This window comes from Podarcis raffonei, chromosome 10 (assembly GCF_027172205.1).
Source record: "Podarcis raffonei isolate rPodRaf1 chromosome 10, rPodRaf1.pri, whole genome shotgun sequence".
In the NCBI taxonomy this organism is placed as follows: Eukaryota; Metazoa; Chordata; class Lepidosauria; order Squamata; family Lacertidae; genus Podarcis; species Podarcis raffonei.
In genome coordinates, this window is record NC_070611.1 from 14,924,161 (window position 1) to 14,944,353 (window position 20,193).

Genomic DNA, 20,193 nt, shown 5'->3' on the forward strand with positions numbered 1-20,193 from the left:
CTTACAGGGCTCATGTCCACTGGACTTCCCAGTAAGCCTTAACCTTACTGCAAGACCACCACATATGATAAAAGGAACCTTCCTTCTCTTTACATTTCCAACACTTATTTGATTTGGATTTATACATTTCTGCCAGTTTACTCGGTGTCAAGAGAAAAGCACCCTAACTTTCTAGGAGGTCTTGTAGTCTCTTTGCTGACAGGTCAAAGGGATCAACTCTCACCTTTGTGACCCACGTTTCTGTTGCTTAAGCCACATTCCATTATCTCCAGCACTTTCAACAAACTCTCGAATGTTCCAATCTTATTGGAACTCCTGCAAATGGCAACACAAAAATTATACAAGGTTCTTACAGATCTTGAAGATGCACAATGAAGGAACTATTGGTGTGAAGATACATTTCCAGTGCAGACCTCTTTTGGTTATGTGACCTGCCCTATGCCCTACTGCCATTTATAGCATGCCTAGTGAAAAATCAACTGGGCAAAAGCACAGGGGCTATTTTTTCAATCAGCCCCATATGCACATCCTTTCGTCCAGCGGTGACATCAGAGTTTACGTAGTTTTGCAGTCCTCACATTTAAGCTACCGCAACTTCAATTTTCTTTGGGCTGCTCAGACATTATGTTAAGTGCCCCTGCAGAGTTCTTCTTGTAACGCAAACACAGAGAAGCTAATCTTTCGAGATCCTAGAAGTGTTCCTTAGCGATCACAAATATTGCTGCATATGAGATCTGTGAGCGGTTAGGTGGCTCAAAATGCAGCTCGGTGCAAAACCGAATCCTTTGTATAGCATTTGTAGTGATCTCCGTTATGAGAAAGTGGTTAGGCGATTCTGGCTCTCATGTAGACATTCTAAGGGGCCAAATGCATGACAAAAGTATCACTTGAGAAAGGAAGTTTATTTCAAGCTTCTAAGGGGGTATTACAAACCATAGATAATAAAAAACATTAGAAACTATTCCAAAATTGGTTGTAGCTTTAAAATAAAAATCCAAGCAGGTTTTACAATGAAGAACGCTATTCAATGAAATTGTTTAAAAAGACTTTAAAAGTATTGGCTTTGCCATCTTTGCTAACCCATTTTAAAAAAAAGAAGCTGGGCATAAATATTTCGTGCATTCATATGCATTATTTGGTGTTGCATATTATATATCTCGGTACAGCATTTAAGTTATCACTGAAGAGTCCACCGCAGTGCACTTATAAATAGTGTAATCATTATAAATCACATTGAAAACATACTTGCCATTTCCATTGTTACAAATTCAGTATTCCAGTGAACATAGAAATAAAGTAGCTACAACAATCAATAGTTTTACTTTATTTTTTTAATATAAAAGTTATTACTCGAAACCCACCCTATCATTTTCCTTCCCTAAATGTAATGCTTTAATTCTTCGAAATAAAAATAAAGTACTAATTCTATATACATCACATGTACCATACAAAAATGTATCCAAAGTTTCTATTGCTACCAAAGTGTTCTAAAATTAAAAGTTACATAAATCCCCTTTGAAAGAAAGATTACAAGTTACAAAAAAAGGTCAAATGACACACAGCCCATCAAGTTATTTTGTACAACCATTTCCAAGACAACTTTTTCTCCCAAAGCAAATTGTCTTATGTGCCTATATAAAAATGTATATCAATATACTTTCTCATTTATTTCTCTTTATAAAGCAAAGTAATACATTTTCTACAATAAATATAACACAGGGAGGCACATAAAATCCAGGGGAGATAGATGAGATATGGTTTGCAAGAAATAATGTACTCACAGGCTTTAAGCCGGTTGTGTGTAAAACACAAATAATTTCTAAAGTGATATTTTGGGCAACAATGGAGTGTTTTTGGTGATTTTTCAAGTGATGTACATAGCATAATTTTTTTTTACTTCTGTTGTCTTTCTCACAAAGTACCCTCCAAAATAATGTAATTTCTTCTCTTAAAATACACATTTGCTGTTGTAAATTTACATCTTAACTATGTGGTACTTTGTGCAAAGATTAATTGATTTATGCAAAATCAAACATTCAGAGGTCTTGTTAAAAAGCTACAGATCACATACAAGTTTCATAAGCAGCACCATAATATATGATTTAGCCAAATCTATCTGATGTTATTTACTTCAAGAAACACCTAGCACCTTAAGCTGGAAGGTGGTGCTGAAGTTTTGTTTTTTTAATTAAAAAAAATGCGGAAAGAAATGGAAATGACAATCTATCCCTTTCCCAGCCAAAATAAAAGAAATAAAAAGGTACATCTAAAATCAGAATAAGTTAAGAGTTGAATATACATATATGTACACTTTATGAACACTATGAACAAGATATTTTAGTGGAAAAATCCTCCAAACAGCAACACAATGATAAAAAAAATCTTTAAATCAATATGGCAATGGTGATTCAGAGGATCTGCTGCAGAACCCTGCCACTGGATCAATGATTACGAAGTTGTGTCTTCAATACATTCTTGTAGACGAAGAAGTTAATTTGTAGATCTCTATACAGGGTGGTTTTTTGTGTGCCTTGGCTGCACCTATGTTAGTCAATATCACTGAAGTCACTGACTGGTTCTCCGTGGACTCTACTGAGATGGTTCATAGCACGATCAAAAGCAACCCTTACGGCTTTGCGAATACTTGAGTTCCGACCTTCCATCATTTTTAACTTGTCTATTGTTTCATCAATCCCAAGCGGAATCATTTTGGATTTTGGAAGCCATTGCCTGGAAGAGGATAAGTCAACATCTCAGATACTTATCACCATTTTGGAAAATCAAAAAATACCCTGGTTCTCATGCAAATTTTGTTTTGTTTTAAGTCCTCCTTTCCGCTCGAAACCAATGCTCACAGCAGTTTACAACAGACAATTAAAACCAACTTCCATTGCAAGGATTAAAAATTTCAAGGATAACTTTTGGAAATAGAAGAAACCTACATTTACAGATTAATCGGAATAATGAAAAGCTAAAAAGGCATGGTGGAATAAAAATGTTTGAGTCCAATGTTTAAAACCATACATTACCACCAGCCCCAAGTGGTCTTCAAACAGGGAAGTAAACCAAAATTTCATACAAATCTCATAATGGACAAATTCTCTAAGGAAGCGATTTTAAAACTGTGGTCCATGGAAAAGATGTGCAGCAGTCAAGAACATCGGTATTATTCCTGCACTTTATTTTTCAGACAACCAAGGCCATTTCAATGAGGACCATATTATCAAGCAGGCTAACAAGATTACTTCTTAAAAACGCGGCACTGGTATGAGATGGCACTTTCATCATTTCTCAGCCGAAGGTCTAAATACACAATCAGGATGGATACTGAACAGGATCAGAGGCTAACAATGACAAACATTACACCAGAGTCTGCAAAGGATAAATTCATATGCAACGCTAAGCCAAGTTATGGCTACACGTGAATGATAAGAGGCAGATTTGCTCCTGCCACATTGCCACATGGTTGTTGTTGTAATAATAATAATTTATACCTCACCCATCTGGCTGGGTTTCCCCAGCCACTCTGGGCGGCTCCCAACAGGATATTAAAAACACGATGAAACATCAAACATTAAGAACTTCCCTAAACAGGGCTGCCTTCAGATGTCTTCTAAAAGTCAGTTGTTTATTTCCTTGACATCTGGTGGAAGGGAAGCGCCACTACCGAGAAGGTTCCCTGTAACCTCACTTCTCACAGTGAGGGAACCACCAGAAAGCCCTCGGAGCTGGACCTCAGTGTCCAGGCTGAACGATGGGGGTGGAGACGCTCCTTCAGGTATACTGGACCAAGGCTGTTTAGGGCTTTAAAGGTCAGCACCAACACTTTGAATTGTGCTCAGAAACGTACTGGGAGCCAATATAGAACTTTCAAGACCGGTGTTATACGGTCTTGGCGGCCACTCCCAGTCACCAGTCTAGCTGCCGCATTCTGGATTAGTTGTAGTTTCCAGGTCACCTTCAAAGGTAGCTCCACGTAGAGCGCATTGCAGTAGTCCAAGTGGGAGATGACTAGAGCATGCACCACTCTGGCAAGACAGTTTGTGGGCAGGTAGGGTCTCAGCTTGTGTGAGACCCTACAGCAGATGTAGTGTTAACACTACACCAGATGTAGTGTTAAAGCTGAACCCGAGCTTGTGGTTTATCTGCCCCAGATATGCCATGACTGGTAAAGCAATGAAATGATCCTTGGCCACAGGACATGCTTTGCTCAGAGGGACAAAAGCCCAGATAATGCTAAGTCAAACTATGGCTTTAACTCACAGCAGGACCAGAGCAAAACGGTTGCAATTTTCACTCCATGCACTCAGTGCGTACTTGTTCAAACATGGCTTGGCTTTGTGGTATGTGCAAATAAGGCCTTTGATTATGACTGGACGTCACAATAAAACATAGTTCATCATGGCAGGAACGTGCCTGCACAAATCTTGTGCTTGCATGCTCCAAATTTTCCACTGGTGCTGCTATTGAGAAGTTCTGAAGCTTTCAATTAAGTTTCTGGTTCACTGTAGCTGATCATTACATCTGAACCTGAAAAAACCATGGTTTCTCTTAAGTATGGTTTAAAACAAGCCAACTTCAAACCATGAATCATGAAGGTGGCTCGTTTCAAATAAAGTTCAAGTTAAGCTTCACTTTTGCGCTGGAAGAGAGAAAGGGGAAGCCTTTAAGCCCAAGGCTAGCACAGCCTTATTCCTTTCAAAATAAACTATGGTTTATCATGATGTCTAAACACAGTTGCTATAGGAGGGATCAGGTTTTTCAGAAGCTAGAGCTTTTATGCTTCCTAAAATAATTTGGATCACACAAGTAACGTTTTTCTCTCCTTCTGCAAAATTCCATTTCTGAGCAAATAAGGAGCTGTGGAACCCAATTTATCACATTTTCAGCTGCCCTTACAGTTAAAATATACAGGACTTTTTCATTTGAGAAAGAAGTTTACATACCAGCTCCTTTTATTGTCAAAAAATAAAACCAAGAAAAGCTTCTCATCTGATTTGGTCTGCATTTGTTCTCCAATTTTCAACACATCAAGGGGTGGCACTGGTATTGTAACACCATTGTGATGACCAGCAACACGAGGCATTTTAGGGTCAATTATCTATAAAATGGAGGGGAAAGGAAAATAATTTAGTAACTGTTCTTAAAGATTTTATTGTATATTAGGCAGCTATCTACTAACATAAATCTCAAACCAATGTACACAACATTAAACTCAATTCACAGGAGACATGCTCTTAATAATGTGGTAACTTCCCATTCGGTTCCCACATGATCAAGCCCCAGGCTGCTACAGCAAGGATAACTAACTTGTGGTCCTCCAGAGGTTGCTGAATTCCAACTCCTGTCAATTCCAACCAGCCTAATCAACAATCATGGATGATGCGAGTTTGAATCCAGATATCTCTGAAGGACCACAGGCGAGCCAGCCCTGTGCTACAGTAACCTCTTTGAAATATCCAACTATTTACCCATTAAGTACACTTTGGTATCCAATGCTTAAGACTTTAATCTGTTAAGATATTGTGGTTATTATGGTTATTTATTAAATTCATATACCACCCATTAACCGAATATCACAGGCCGGTTCATAGCACAACACTACAGAATGCAAACACAAAATACATACAACAACCACCATCACCAACAACTCCCTCTCATAAATACAACTGAAAGTCCAGATTGTTTAATTAGTCAAAGGCCTGGTTATAGAGGAACATTTTTGCCTGGAGCATAAAGATATGTAGCGAAGGCACCAGGAGAGCATTCCACAGAGAGCCATGGCAGAAAAGGTCCATTTTCGTGTTGCCACCCTCTAGACCTCTTGTGGAAGAAGCACATGAAGAAGGACCTTGGATGATGATTTGAAGGCCTGGCTCAGACCTTCAGGTAAAAGATAAAAAGGTAAAGGACCCCTGGTCCAGTCAAAGGCGACTATGGGTTTGCGGCACTCATCTTGCTTTTCAGGCCGAGGGAGCAGGCGTTTGTCCACAGACAGCTTTCCGGGTCACATGGCCAGCATGACTAAGCCGCTTCTGGAGCAATAGAACACCGTGACAGAAACCAGAGTGCACGGAAATGCCGTTTATCTTCCCGCTGTAGCGGTACCTATTTATCTACTTGCACTGGTGTGCTTTCGAACTGCTAGGTTGGCAGGAGCCTGGAGAGAGCAATGGGAGCTCACCCTGTCAGGGGGATTCACACCGCCAACCTTCTGATTGGCAAGCCCAAGAGGCCCAGTGGTTTGGACCACAGAGCAGTACTGAGCCATTTAAGGCTTTATAGGTCCAAACCAGCACTTTGAATTGGGCCTGGCAACTAACTGAGCAATGTGGCCGCCAATTGCTACACCAGCTGAAGTTTCCAAATCACCTTCAGAAGCAGCCACATGTACAATGCATTGTAGTAATCTACACTGGAGATTGCCAAAGCACAGGCAACAGAAGCGAAGCTATCCCTGTCCAGATAGGGGCACAGCTGGGCCACCAGTCAAAGCTGAGGGAAGGAACTCTGCACCAACGAGGCCACCTGAGCCTCAAGTGAAAGCAATGGATCCAGGAGTACCCCCAAGCTATGTACCCACTCCTTCAGAGGGAATGTGATCCCGTCAAGAACAGGCAACTTCCCATTCATTCGCTCTAGGGAACCACTCATTAACAGTGGCTTAGTCTTATCTGGATTGAGTTCCAGTTTGCTGGCTCTCATCCAGTCCCATCACCAGGCAAGGCACTGGTTCAGCACTTCAACTGCCTCACCTGCAGATGCAAAGGAGAAGTAGAGCTGTGTGTCATCAGCATATTGCTGACAACATAGTCCCAAATTGTGGATAGCCCAACTTGGTGGTTTCATGTCGATACTAAACAGCATGGGGGATAAAACTTAACCCACACTGACGACTCTACAGAGCTGAAGAGCACTCCCCAAGCATCACTCTCTTGGAAACGGCTAAGGAAGACCAAGCAGTGCTGCCCACCCCTGACTCGGACAGCTGCTCCAGAAGGAAAGCGTGATCGATGGTATCAAAAGCCGCTGAGAAGTCAAGGAGAAGTAACTGGAACGCATTTCCCCACTCTCCCGACAGAGGTCATCATAATGGGAGACCACAACCATTTCTGTACCAAAACCAGGCATAAACTGTTATTGAGATGGATCTATTAATATTTCCATTATCAATTTATTCCAACTTGGTACAGAAAACCAGGTTTGCTTGTTGTTGTTGTTTTTTAAAAATGTATTGGAGAGTCGACATGGATACGAAGGGACATATATACATAAACATATATATATATATATGTATGTGTGTATATATATGTCCCTTCATATCCATGTTTGGAGACGTCGACTCTCCAATATGTTTTAAAAAAACAACAACAACAAGCAAACCTGGTTTTCTGTACCAAGTTGGAATAAATTGATATTGGGAAACTAATTAATGGGTATGCTTCCAAAATTGGGCTAACATGACACTTACATGGAAACTGACTCTGAAAGAGTCAGAATATGACAACTACCACTTGCCATTTCATGAACTGAGATGCACCCATAATAAATTGTGCAACTGGAATAAAAAAAAGGTACCATATTTTTTTGCTCTATAAGACTCACTTTTTCCCTCCTAAATAGTAAGGGGAAATGTGTGTGCGTCTTATGGAGCGAATGCAGGCTGTGCAGCTATCACAGAAGCCAGAACAGCAAGAGGGATTGCTGCTTTCACTGTGCAGCGATCCCTCTTGATGTTCTGGCTTCTGAGATTCAGATTATTATTTTTTATTATAATTTATTATTATATTATATATTATTATATTATATATTATATATATATTTTTATTTTTATTTTTATTATTATTTCTTGTTTTCCTCCTCTAGGTGGACTAGGTGCGTCTTGTGGTCTGGTGTGTCTTATAGAGCGAAAAATACGGCATGTTACTTCTAGTCACCTCTAATATAAATGACAAATAACTCACCAGTGCTGGATAGGAAGGATACCCACTGCATTTGGCCCACACAACTTTTAGAGGCTCAAGGACAGAATTGGAAGCATCTGTTGAAATCCACATGCTGCTGTGCCCAACTTCTAAAGGGGAAAAAAGAGAGAGTAAATCAATAACGGCTACAGTTGATGCAATGGTTGACACACTGAAAAGGTAAACTTTGTGTGTGCCCTTTGAGTAGGGCATTAGCATGAAGCAGCTCCTAAGTTGTTTGGGCAATTTTAACCAGCTGTTAATCTTTGCTCTTCTACTTGCTCAAGTCTTTGGTGTGGTGAAAACCAGTCCATACCACATAGGTTTCGGAACAAAACATTCCATGCAGAAAAGCGGCTACATCAAGGTTGGAGGTGGCTCAATATATTGCTACACATAGTTCATTGGCTGACTGGGAGAACAGAGTAACATATTGACCAGTTTAACCAGTTAATATTATGCATGCAAGAACCACAGATACGTTGAGCTAAGAGAATTTGTTGGCTGTGGCCTTTTAAGACTCTTGAGTGATCATTTCCACAAATTGAAACTGGCAGTCCTGTGATTCTGTTCTCCTGTTGTTTAGTGTAGATGTGAAGAAGAAAAATCTTTTAGTCACAGTAGACCCACTGAAATTAAGTTTGAGCCATGAACTTCAGTGGGTCGACTTTGAGTAAAAGTTAGTTGAATAATGATGATGCTTATGACTAGGAAACTCCTATAGCCTGTTCACAAGAATCAGCATTCCTGCAAAGGATAGTAATTAGTTTTACATGGCATGGAAACAAGTAGGACTGAAATAATTGATCACATTAGTTATTAAGGCCACAGTCATGATCCCACGTTAAGCCGGTTGACTCACATTCTGGAACTATAATAAGGAATCTGGAAGTGGGGATGCAAGTTCTATGGCTTGATTTGGAACTTGACAGGGTAGAAGAGTTAGGTCCATACTGAATTTGAGGTCGAAATGCTATAAAATGACTTGTTTTGAATGAGAAAAATGTTTGATGAGCGACTAGCACTTTTAAACCATTTTTTTTCCCTTCCCAAAGACATTGATGGTTTGGTTTTATTTATGTACGGCATTTATTCCCCAACCCTTTTGCCAAAAAGACTCTTAAGAGCAGCTTACAAAAAATCATAATTAGATGGTCCTTGCCCTCAGACTTGCAATTAAGAAAAAGGAGAGTGGGAGTGGGTGGACTTTTTGGAAAGGTTTTTGTTTTTACTGCATCTTTTGCAAAACATTTTATTGCAATAGATCAAGGGGAATGTCTAACTCGTGCCATTACCCAGGAGTTGCCTTTTTTTAAAAAAGCATTTTCTGGTCCAAAGTTTGCCTAAGCTCCCATGAATGAGGAAATTTATGCACGTGCTCAGTATGAACCGGCGTTGCCCAGCAACAGTTTGAAAGGCAGCCCATTTTACGAGTCAGAGAAGTTTGCAAGTAAGAAAGGTTCTTCCACCACCCTGCCATTCTGTGCACACAGCAAACCCAATGTTCAAGAGAAAATCAATACGAAGTGCGAGTGAAATTTAGTCAAATTATACCCTACCTCAGTTACATTCTGTATGCCAGATTCCACATTGACACAACACATGGTTTTAATTTTCCAAAAGAATAGTTTATAAAGTGAACCAATGTAGGGTAAGGGTTAGTTTGGTGGATAAGGAATCCTCATCAGCCATGAGGGCTAAGGTACCACAGGGTTTTTGCGAGGATGAAATGGAAGAGGCAGAACTATGTACACTACCTCGAGCTCCTTGGAGGAAAGGAAGCATAGAAAATTATTTCAGGTTTATACGATGGAACCTTGGTTCTCGAACGCCTTGCTGCTTGAACATTTCGGCTCCCAAACGCCAAAAATCCAGAAGTAAGTGTTCCAGTTTTAAAATGTTTTTTTGGAAGCCAAACGTCCGATGCGGCTTTCAGCTATTGTTTCTGGGGTGCCAGTGCCATTCAGAAGCCGTGCCTTGGCTTTCGAACATTTCGGAAGTCGAAAGGACTTCCAGAACAGATTATGTTCAAGAACCAAGGTACCACTGTAATTTTAAATTACCAATACACAGTTCCGCTTCCCACTGCTATAACTAGAAATGGACGCAGATGTGTGTTGTGTTTTAATCGTATCAAATCACTAGACTTCTCGACAACTCAGTTTTCCACAGGCTCTTCAGGAGCATCTCAGCTACGTCTAACAGACTTGAGGCACGTACAGACTGAACTCCAGAAAAGCTGAAATATGGTTCAGGTATAATGATGGTATAAGTTTATGCCCAGGATCTCGTTCCACACAGTGTTGTCAATTATACATACAGTTTCTGAGCAGGTAATTTATTAAGAGGCCCCAGCACTCAAATACAGTACCATACCTATAAACAGAAGTGTAATGGTGAAAGGCAAACCCTGGTTGTGTGTGTCTGTGTGCGTGTCAACTCCTCCCCCTCCCCTCTTAAACAGTCCCTTCCAACTCTTATCATTTGTGCCAGTTGTGTAGTTGCAACATGGAAGGGTAACTTCAGTTGCATGTTAGCTTCAGCTGCATAGACCCCACATGTCTATTCCAGTGAACAGACAAATCCGGGAATAAGGCTGATCCCTCTGCAACGGAAAGCCTTTGAAGAGAGAGGTTATTACCCCTCAAATGCTATCTATACCAGGTCGCTCAACCTTTGCTACTGTGTCCTTTCTTCTAGCAGATCAAGATAATCGGGCAACAGCAAAAACTGCAGAAAATTTAGCAGGGGCAATTAGAATAAGATCTATTATTTGATCATTGATGTAAACCTCCAGAATGTATTTTGTAGAGTTAAGTTTTTACCTCTATCTTCAGTACACTGTATTTTATTTTATTGCTACGGCTAGTGGCTGGTGCAAATAAAGGTTCTTCTGATTCTGAACTGCAAGCCATTCTGCTCCAAGGTGGCGGCGAAGCTTGAACTAACCACAGCATGGATCCCGTACCATACTGCCTCAATAATGTGTCTTGTTCTCAGCTGCGATTTCCTGGCATTTTGGAGCAGAGTCAACATGGAAAGCCCTGAACACAACATGCAAACTAAGAGTTCTTTGTTAATTGAAATTTATTTGTTTAGTGACACCAGTGTGTTAAGGCAATATATAGAACAGGGAAAATATAGTGCTCAAAGGGCTTACAGTTTATATTAGATGGACAAAAGAAGTAACGAGGGCGTGAACAAGAGACAACAGATGAGGTGAAGCAAGGGTGGTGCAGGAAAGGCAATGCTAACAAGGCCTCCAGGTGGAGATGTGCTAAAGGGAATGGTTAAATAGTCATAAGGGACCAACTGCTGTAATCACAAAGAGCAGAACGCAAGACAAGGAAAGAGGAGTTTAAAGGTGTAACGGGTGTTCAAAGCAGATCAATCTTAACGCTGAGTTTAGAAAAGGGTGCATAGGAGGGAAATATGGGTGGGAGAAGGTTTGTGTTTGTTATGTTCAACCTCAAAATGTCTGAGGCAGAGGAAATAAGAGATCGATTAGAAGGAGGCACATCGGGGGCAAGTTGGAAAACCTAACGGGTATCTTCAAGAGGTAGACACAAATAGGCAAAGTCTCACATTCATCTGGCCACAGAGTAAGATGTCCTGGGAAGGCCTCACCCTTCATTTCTAGAGAGCAGGCAGGAAGAAACGCCAGATACTTTTTATAAATACATAGCGTAAATATATCAGTTACCAGCCGCAATTCTTGCTGCTTTTGCGTAGTTTCCATTTTCAATGCATGATATCAACTCACTTCGGTCTTCTAACGTGTGTCTTCGTATAAGCGCTGGTTTGCCTTTCCCACATTTTGGCAGGCTAAAACTAGAAACATTTGAAGTGTCAGAAAACATAACAACAACGATAACAATAGCTTGCAGAAACACGTGAATTGTTATACTTCTTTACAAGGTTTCATGGACATGGCCATTTATATGCCAGAAGTCTCTCACCCCAGTAATTAATATTACTGTTGGGCTGCCCACTTCTGAAATCCAGTGAAGATTCTTGCTTGAGGAAGGGAAATGGGGATTTTTACCACTCCCCTCACTTTTCCAGAGGGTCTTGCAACCCTCCAGAGAATATTTTCAAGAGGCACAGGGCAAATGACAAACTGGAGTACCTCTGCTTATGGGAAGTCTAGATTCAAATAATTATATTTTGAACATACTTTAACTTTGGGCTAATAACACCACATTTTTTTACCTTGAATTACACAACAGGCTGTTACTTGAGGATATACTAGACTCTGATGCACAACGGCGACGAGGTTCAACTTTTCTCCCTGGAGTATCATTTAACTCCGACTCTTTACTGCCATCTCCAAAACCATTCGAAAGACCTGGCAGGTTAACAAAAGAAAAATACACATAATGTCGAAGTGGATTGTATTTTCATACATGTTTCAATATATACTTATGTGCATGTTTTAGTACCTCTGTTAATAGAGCTGTAACATGTGCAAGAAGAATGAGATTAAACGTTAAATAGTTAAGTGAAACATGCAGAAAGTGTAGACATCAGTGAAGATAGAGGAGGTAAAATCAAGGGACTGATACTTGTTGCAAGATATATCAAACTGTGCCGCTCCTAAAGCAATGCATGCAGAACGAAGTCTAGGCAAACATACAAAAGACAGGTCTACATTTTCATTAAATATCTAAAATTAAAAAGACTGTGAGTTAATACAGTACTTAAAGCATCTGAGTTGCAAGTGACAGCAAACTCATTCTATTTCTCAAATCGTCAGAAGAAAATGGAGAATGGCTGTCTCCAATCTCCCAGCAGTGTAAGGACCAGTCTGGTATCAAATAGGCGACTGCTAACTTTCAACAGAGCTCTAGAAAATGCTAACACTGTCTGCACATATTCAGTTTAGGATTCAGAACCTATGTACAGAAGCCTAATACAGCACTAGTCTAAAAGTCCACAACCCAAACAGCTTATCTGCCAACTTTGAAATTTGATCTCTTATTTTAGAAACAGGAATGGTAGTGTCTCATATCGTAATAATAAATAAAACTGAAAGATGCTTCAATTGACCATGAATGAAAATTGCACGTAAGATTCAACAGGTGCATAAAATACGTTGAGGACACGCAGGTGACTCACAACTTACGTACATTTTTACACTGCTGAAAACTGATTGGTTGAAATCCCATAAATTAAGAGCATGGAAGGCAGAGAGCTTTTTGTGCAGGGTTTTCACAGGGCAAAAAGAGCTTTTAAGCTCTCTGCCTGGCTCTGGGAGCCTCTTGCGAGATCTCAGAAGACGCCTGTGAGCCCAGTAAGCAAGTCTGAGAGCTTAAAAGCTCTCTGCCTCGCTTGGGGGGGGGGTAAGATCTGCTTGGCACACCAGCTGCAGAAGGTAAGATGGCTTATATGGAGGCATGGTTCCGCCAGTATACAAACACTTGCGGTGAACACAGCAACGCTAAAATTATGTTTCCTTAGAGTGTTTTAAATAACATGTTTCCAATCTTTCATTTTTCAAAAAGAAAAAAAGATAAAAAGAAACCTGCTTTAAGAAATAACTTTTCCTAAAACTGGTACCGTGTGATGAACAAGTCAGACACTAGTTCACAAGATATGAGCCTGTGGCAATACAAGCTGAAGACAACCAACTACAATACAGAATGCAGGCAAATTGACATTACAATTTCCCTATACCCCCATACGCTCCTTCTTGTCGTTCAGTTAGTCACTCTGCATTTTTACACCAGAATATACCGGGTACAGAGAAATCAAAATGAGAAGCAGTCAACAATAGCTTGTGTTGTATCAGCTTTGAAGGTTTCATGAAGCTTCCTTGTTTCATATTTGTTTTATATTCTCATTTTACAAGGTGGTGGTGCATAGGCAAAGATTACTGCATTACTGACATTGTGCACAAATCTTACTGAAAAACTACTGTTAGAAAGAGCAGTTATAGGGCTGAAGCCCCACGCAGGTAAGATCTTCATCCTCTTCCAAAACAGGACAACATGAATTGGGGGGAGGAATGCTAAATATAAGCTAAATGTAAATGCAATAATATTTGCAAAGTGAACATTTTCAAGTAGTATGTACACACAGCAGGGCTTGAAAGGGCCAGCATCATTATTTCTAAGAGACCAGAGGATCAAATGCTTAGAATTGAAACCAGTGTAATACTGCGTGCTGATCTGTTTTGTGAGCCAAACAGCAAAATATTTCAGGCAAACTGGAAAGACAATTTAAAACTTTTGTACACAGACTTCTATATGAGCAGTTCAAGCACAGAAGTTCAAATACCATATCCAACCGAAGTCCGCTCCTTACATCCCCAAACTATTCCACAACTAGTGCTAATAAATTGCAGAAATATGTGTAAAACATACAGGGCTGGTTCAAGAATGACACAAAAATGTAGTTTAGCATTACAAAAATGAGCTGCAGCATGTCTTGCAGATGTAAGCTAAACTATAGTTAATATTATTATTTTTTTAAAGAGCTTCCAGACTTCTCTTAGCCACTCTAGTAGAGAAAGGCAAGGGGGAAGCACTCCAAGGTCTGTTTGTGTAATGCTGAACCATAATTCACCATTAAATCCAAACACAGCCATAGAAGTATACAAAAACATAAATGATAATTTAGCAATAACAGGGTGGAATCTACACGTATATAAAAATGCTGTGAAAATGCTTTTCTTTAAAAAAAAGTTTTTGAAAAATATATTGAATTTGCCATATCTCACCATTGTCATCCAGTGCCACATTTGTATATTTCACTTTACAACACACACCAAACGTTTTATTTGCAGCAGTATAGCTGAGTCCCAGGTGTTGCCAGAAACAGATACAGTCGCATAAAACATTTTGGCTTGGCCTAACACAAGTAACCAAAAATAGAGAGTAACGAGGAAGAAGCACTTGGTAGCCGGATACTATCAATATCTCAAGCAATTTTAGAGACTCTGTTGGAGCAATGGTAAAATAGCTGAATCTGTTTTCATTTTCTTCTGCATTTGAGATGCTCTGTCAGATCCACACTGAAGTTTTCTGGAACCATTAGTACTCCATGGGAAGTTAACAGACCTTTACAATGATCTTTCTGTGTTTCTAAGTTTTCATTAGTTGTCCAAGCAACATTTCCCTAAGAACACACCATTCTTTGCTACAGCTATTTTGAGTACATTCAGAAGAAAAGCCATGTTAGTCTGTTTCAACAGGGAAGAGTGTGGCATTCTAGATGTTAACCACCTATGAAATGTCATTGTTCATAGTCCATTTCAGATCCTTTGCGCTTCTGATGAACAAGCTCTTGCCTACTCCAGCTCATACTGCAAGAAGCTAGTTAAGGGACAACAGAACACTTTCTAAGTAGTAAAGAACTATTTGACTACTATTAATGAAGATATTCTATGTAACAACATGTACTTAAGATTTTCATACTGTGGAAAGAAAACCTTCCTTGCAAAAAATATTATTTGTAATAGGTGAAGAGAGAGCGAGCCTAGGGCTTGCCGATCAGAAGGTCGGCGGTTCGAATCTCCGCGACGGGGTGAGCTCCCGTTGCTCAGTCCCAGCTCCTGCCCACCTAGCAGTTCGAAAGCACGCAGTGCAAGTAAATGGGTACCGCTCCAGCGGGAAGGTAAACAGTGTTTCCGTGCGCTGCTCTGGTTCGACAAAAGCAGCTTAGTCATGCTGGCCACATGACCTGGAAGTTGTACTCCAGCTCCCTCGGCCAGTAAAGCGAGATGAGCGCCGCAACCCCAGAGTCGGTCACGACTGGACCTAACGGTCAGAGGTCCCTTTACCTTTACCTTGAGTGTAAGTTGAAGCAGATATGCAACTGTCACAGTAGAAGCTACAACTAAAACTACTCCTTGCTGTAACACAACTAATCATTTCATGGAAACACAGGATACACAAAACAATTTTAAAAATCTATTTCAATATTTTGGAACTGAAGTTATACCCAATCTGTAAATATGGAGTCGAACTTATTGTGTCAAGAGTGTTTAAAATTTATGTAAAAAAGAAGCAGACCTGCGTCTACCAGATAAGAATTCTCGACTAGACTCTGAAAACAATCAATGCAGTAGAAAGCAATCAGTTATGAAGAAATAGAAGAAAAAGGGAAGGATTTTTTTAAAAAAAATGAGGAATACTAAAAGTTTGGAAGTAAACATAAGATACTGCATTTAGGAATTCAAAATCCCTCTGGCTTAGGAAGTTAGAAAACCCTTGCCTAAATCCCTCTCTGTATAACGCAGGATTGGGTTTTCTGAACTAGGCAGTAATTGAGGGTGTCGGCTGGCAAGTATTTTCAATAATCAATGAATGGCACCACTATATAGACCCTTTTTGCTGCCCAGTGCTAGTGCAAAATCATGTTCAATTCCTATAGAGCCCTGCATTTTCTGAAACAAAATAAAGATGGAGAGAAATGTAGTTATTATATTTGGTGAATGTATTATGGAGTCTATATCCTGGCCAAGGGAAGATTAGATTGGCTTGCAGAGGAATGGCGATGGAAAGGAACATTCTTAACCAATCAACCCACAAGGAGCACGTTTGAGGTAAGACTTCTGGGGATTGGTAAAACTGCGACCAATTTATGTCACATAAGATTGCAACATACAACTTCATAACTTACGGAGATGGGGAAATATACTGAATGAAGAGCATAGGTTCATATATATCAAAGACTTCCTCCAACAGGGTTCAAGATATTGATTTTGTTTTAAGGATGGCTGGTGTCTCCAACATGATCCAAAATAATTACTTGAAATGTAATTGTCTTTCTGCGTTCCAAAATGATCATTACATTGAATTCCAGTCCGTGTTCAGGATAATAGAAAATAATTAGGATCCAAATAGATAAATACTCAGCATATTAGTTAATATGAGAACCTGGAAGACAGTGAAAAAGCCATTTAGTCTCACTGAAAGGGAAAAGAGCTTTAATTAAATAAGCCCTCCTCCCAGCAGTATTCAGAGCAAGATTAGCAAAAACTATGCAAACTATCAATGTCTTCTACTAGTCATATTTAATGTAATATCTGAAAGTGGAAGACTGAAATATTCTCCACTTTGAATCAACAGCTCATTACTGAGAGATGTAGCAGCAGAGAGCTTAGGGGCATTTTTCATAAGAGATACCATGAACAGGGACTGCATTTTTGCAGAAATTCATTCCAATGAAAGAAGATGACAGATTAATTTATCCACCTATTTCTATATTTGGCGCATCAGTACCTCTAAAGATGCTTCAGCAGTACAGTAAGACATTAGCAGACAAAGCCCAAGGAAGTATCTTGCACATGTGAATTTAGAAGGTGTATTGTGAGTTAGCAGAAGCATGTGCTAAGGGTCACAAGATGCTACTGAACTGGTTTTCAGCACACAGAATTTTTTAAAAAGGAAATCGTAGGCTTAGGGTGAAGGAACTACTAAATTGTTTATTCCAAATTTTGCTTTTACCATGTACAATAGTTAAGTAGTTCAAAGAAAACAATATACGCTGCAGTTAATTGCTGGATCCTAAGATTTCTATGCAGCGCTTTAGAAATGTTTCCAGCTACTGTCAATTGCTCCACAAATAAGAAAACAGACTAGAGGGCATCAAGTTCCACAATTTCAGAAGTAAACTGAGCTTATTCTTTCCAAAACACTCTCACAGTATTTCCTTAATAATTACATAACACACACAATTAAAGAAAGAATTTTACTTTTCCACATTAGAGATATAGCTATAGAATTGTCCTGCTTACATTTTCAGTAAAGTACTGGAAACATTATCATTTCAATATTTCTAACAAAAACCGGGTAAGATACTCTAGTATAGTTGATAGTCTATTAGTTTTTTCCTGCCAATTTTATACTTAAGTTAAACTTGTGTTTTGATCAACAGTCATGAGAAGACTTAGAAAGAGCTTTTTTTCTGCTAAGAGATATCAAAGATTGCATGAACACTAGGGATCTAGAAAGACAGCTTTATGGAAGTTTTCTTAATAAGGCCAGCAGCAAGTCATTTGCATCCACATTATACATTAGAAGAGTCTTGTAAGATGATTATTTGAAATAGTGTTGACACTCTGAAACAGCTTTATTTGACAAAAAAATACTGCACTATGCCATCCTTCTACTCAAAGCACAACAGTATTTACAAAAGGTCTATTTAAGTGCAAAGAAGAAACATCTGCCAATTAACTAATACTGCCTGAATATTTTATGGGTTTATGAAGCTGGTTTAAAAAGAAGTTCTATATAAGAGAGATGGGACGGAAACACACACAAATAAAAAAAAGCTTTACAGCATTTTCTTCTTTTTTCCCTCAGAAGGGAATATTCAGTTGATACCATCAGGGAAAAACTTATTTCTGTGTTAGGATTATAAACTCACCCTGCTTTCTAGATTTTGTAGCTATTTAAAATAGGTGATATAAAACATTTGCCACATTTACCTATACAGTGGTACCTCAAGTTACATACGCTTCAGGTTACACACTCCAGAAATAGTACCTTGGGTTAAGAACTTTGCTTCAGGATGAGAACAGAAATCGTGTTCCAGTGGCGCGGCGGCAGTGGGAGGCCCCATTAGCTAAAGTGGTGCTTCAGGTTAAGAACAGTTTCAGGTTAAGAACAGACCTCCGGAACGAATTAAGTACTTAACCCGAGGTACCACTGTACAGTCATACCTCAGGTTACAGATGCTTTGAGTTGTGTGATTTCGGGTTGCGCACCGCACCGAACCCAGAAGTACCGGAATGGGTTACTTCTGGGTTACGGCACTTGCGCAGCAACGCCAAATCGCAACCCACGCGTGTGCAAACGCGGCACTGCGGGTTGCAAACGTGCTTCCCACACGGCTCACGTTTGCAACCTGAGCGTCCACTGTACATTTTTTTAATTAAAAAAAATCAACAGTAAAAATTGGAGTTCTGAAAAAAGGGGGACACCAACACTTCTCTCCCCTGCTGCTTCTCAACTTTCGGGGCACTTTTGCTCTTTCATGTGTAGTAGTGAGGTGGGCCGCGGGGAGGAGAAAAAAGACTACGTGTCGTCACGTGTTCATTGTGAAACCGGAACGGCACAATTGGAACTTCTCAGGAAAGTGTGAGGAGGTTGGGCCGAGAAGAGGAAGGAAGAGAGAAACACACCGTTCCAATGGTAGGAAGGAAAGTGCATGATTCCTTGGATGTTGTCCTCGCAACCCAAGTTCCAGGCAACTGATCAAAAAGGGATCAAAAGGGATCAACAAGGCCACTCACCAGCAAGTGGCAAGAGACTCTAGAGAACAGGACACTGATCGCTACTCTCAAGTCTAATTTCCATTGCAGTTTTTGAGCAGGTAAGAAACAGCAGAAGTTCCTACCAAGCAAATGGTGACACTTCCACTATTTCTTACTGCCGGATCCCTTACCTCCACACAAATGCCTACCCTCCCAGGTATTCTGTGAATGCCAGATGATGCAGGAGAGGCGATTGGTAGCAATTACATATGATAGCCGGCAAGTAAGCCAAGGAACGTTTGTGAACCACTGACGGTCTTGTGCACTTCTGGACCTTTGCTATAACCTCAGCAAAAAAGAGAAAACGTGTTCAGTAGGAAGATTCTGACAAATATGGAGAAAGTGTGGGGGGGGGCTCTGCTATTAGTTCATAATGAGCTGCAAGAAACAAACTAGCAAGTGGCATACTCTTGCATTAGAGGTTCCGTAGGCGTGTAGAGGCATACTTAAACACAAAGGCACAGGTAAACTTTGTTCAGATGGCATTCTAGACACAAGGAAAAATGAGTTCCACTTGTAAAATATTGACTTTAAAGCTAAATCAAGCAGCTACTAGATCAGGCTTCCTCAACCTCGGCCCTCCAGATGTTTTTGGACTACAACTCCCATGATCCCTAGCTAGCAGGACCAGTGGTCAGGGATGCTGGGAATTGTAGTCTCAAAAATATCTGGAGGGCCGAGGTTGAGGAAGCCTGTACTAGATGCTACTATTTGCTAAAACTTGTCAGGTTAATAACATGCTTCTGATGGATATTCAGGTAAATGGGGTTTGTATCTATGTATATGTGTGTGTATATATAAATGAAAAAATGACTAAGTAAATAAACACACATGGAAACGTACAGAGGCACCAACTACAAATGACATTTCTCTCTCTGCACCAAATGCTAGTCAATACTGTTTGATTTGGCATTTCTAGAAATTGCAATGAGAAATGGTGGGGGTGGAAACTCAAAAAGAGACTTT

The 20,193-nt window shown here is 39.9% G+C and overlaps 1 protein-coding gene across 5 annotated transcripts in view; it reads right to left on the reverse strand.

Moving 5' to 3' along the window:
• Window positions 1-883: 883 nt before the first annotated feature.
• Window positions 884-20,193, reverse strand: part of BRD1 (bromodomain containing 1) — a 41,932-nt gene continuing 22,622 nt past the window's right edge. For 3 of the 5 annotated variants that reach the window (XM_053404517.1, XM_053404515.1, XM_053404518.1), the window contains 5 exons: window positions 12,177-12,312; window positions 11,668-11,795; window positions 7,965-8,074; window positions 4,947-5,101; window positions 884-2,730 (listed from right to left, as the gene is read on the reverse strand). In XM_053404517.1, coding sequence (XP_053260492.1) covers window positions 2,547-2,730; window positions 4,947-5,101; window positions 7,965-8,074; window positions 11,668-11,795; window positions 12,177-12,312 — 713 coding nt within the window. In that variant the 3' untranslated portion in view covers window positions 884-2,546. Of the gene's footprint in view, window positions 2,731-4,946; window positions 5,102-7,964; window positions 8,075-11,667; window positions 11,796-12,176; window positions 12,313-16,642; window positions 16,847-20,193 lie in introns of those variants that run through there. The other 2 variants (XM_053404516.1, XM_053404519.1) reach the window with 2 other exon arrangements.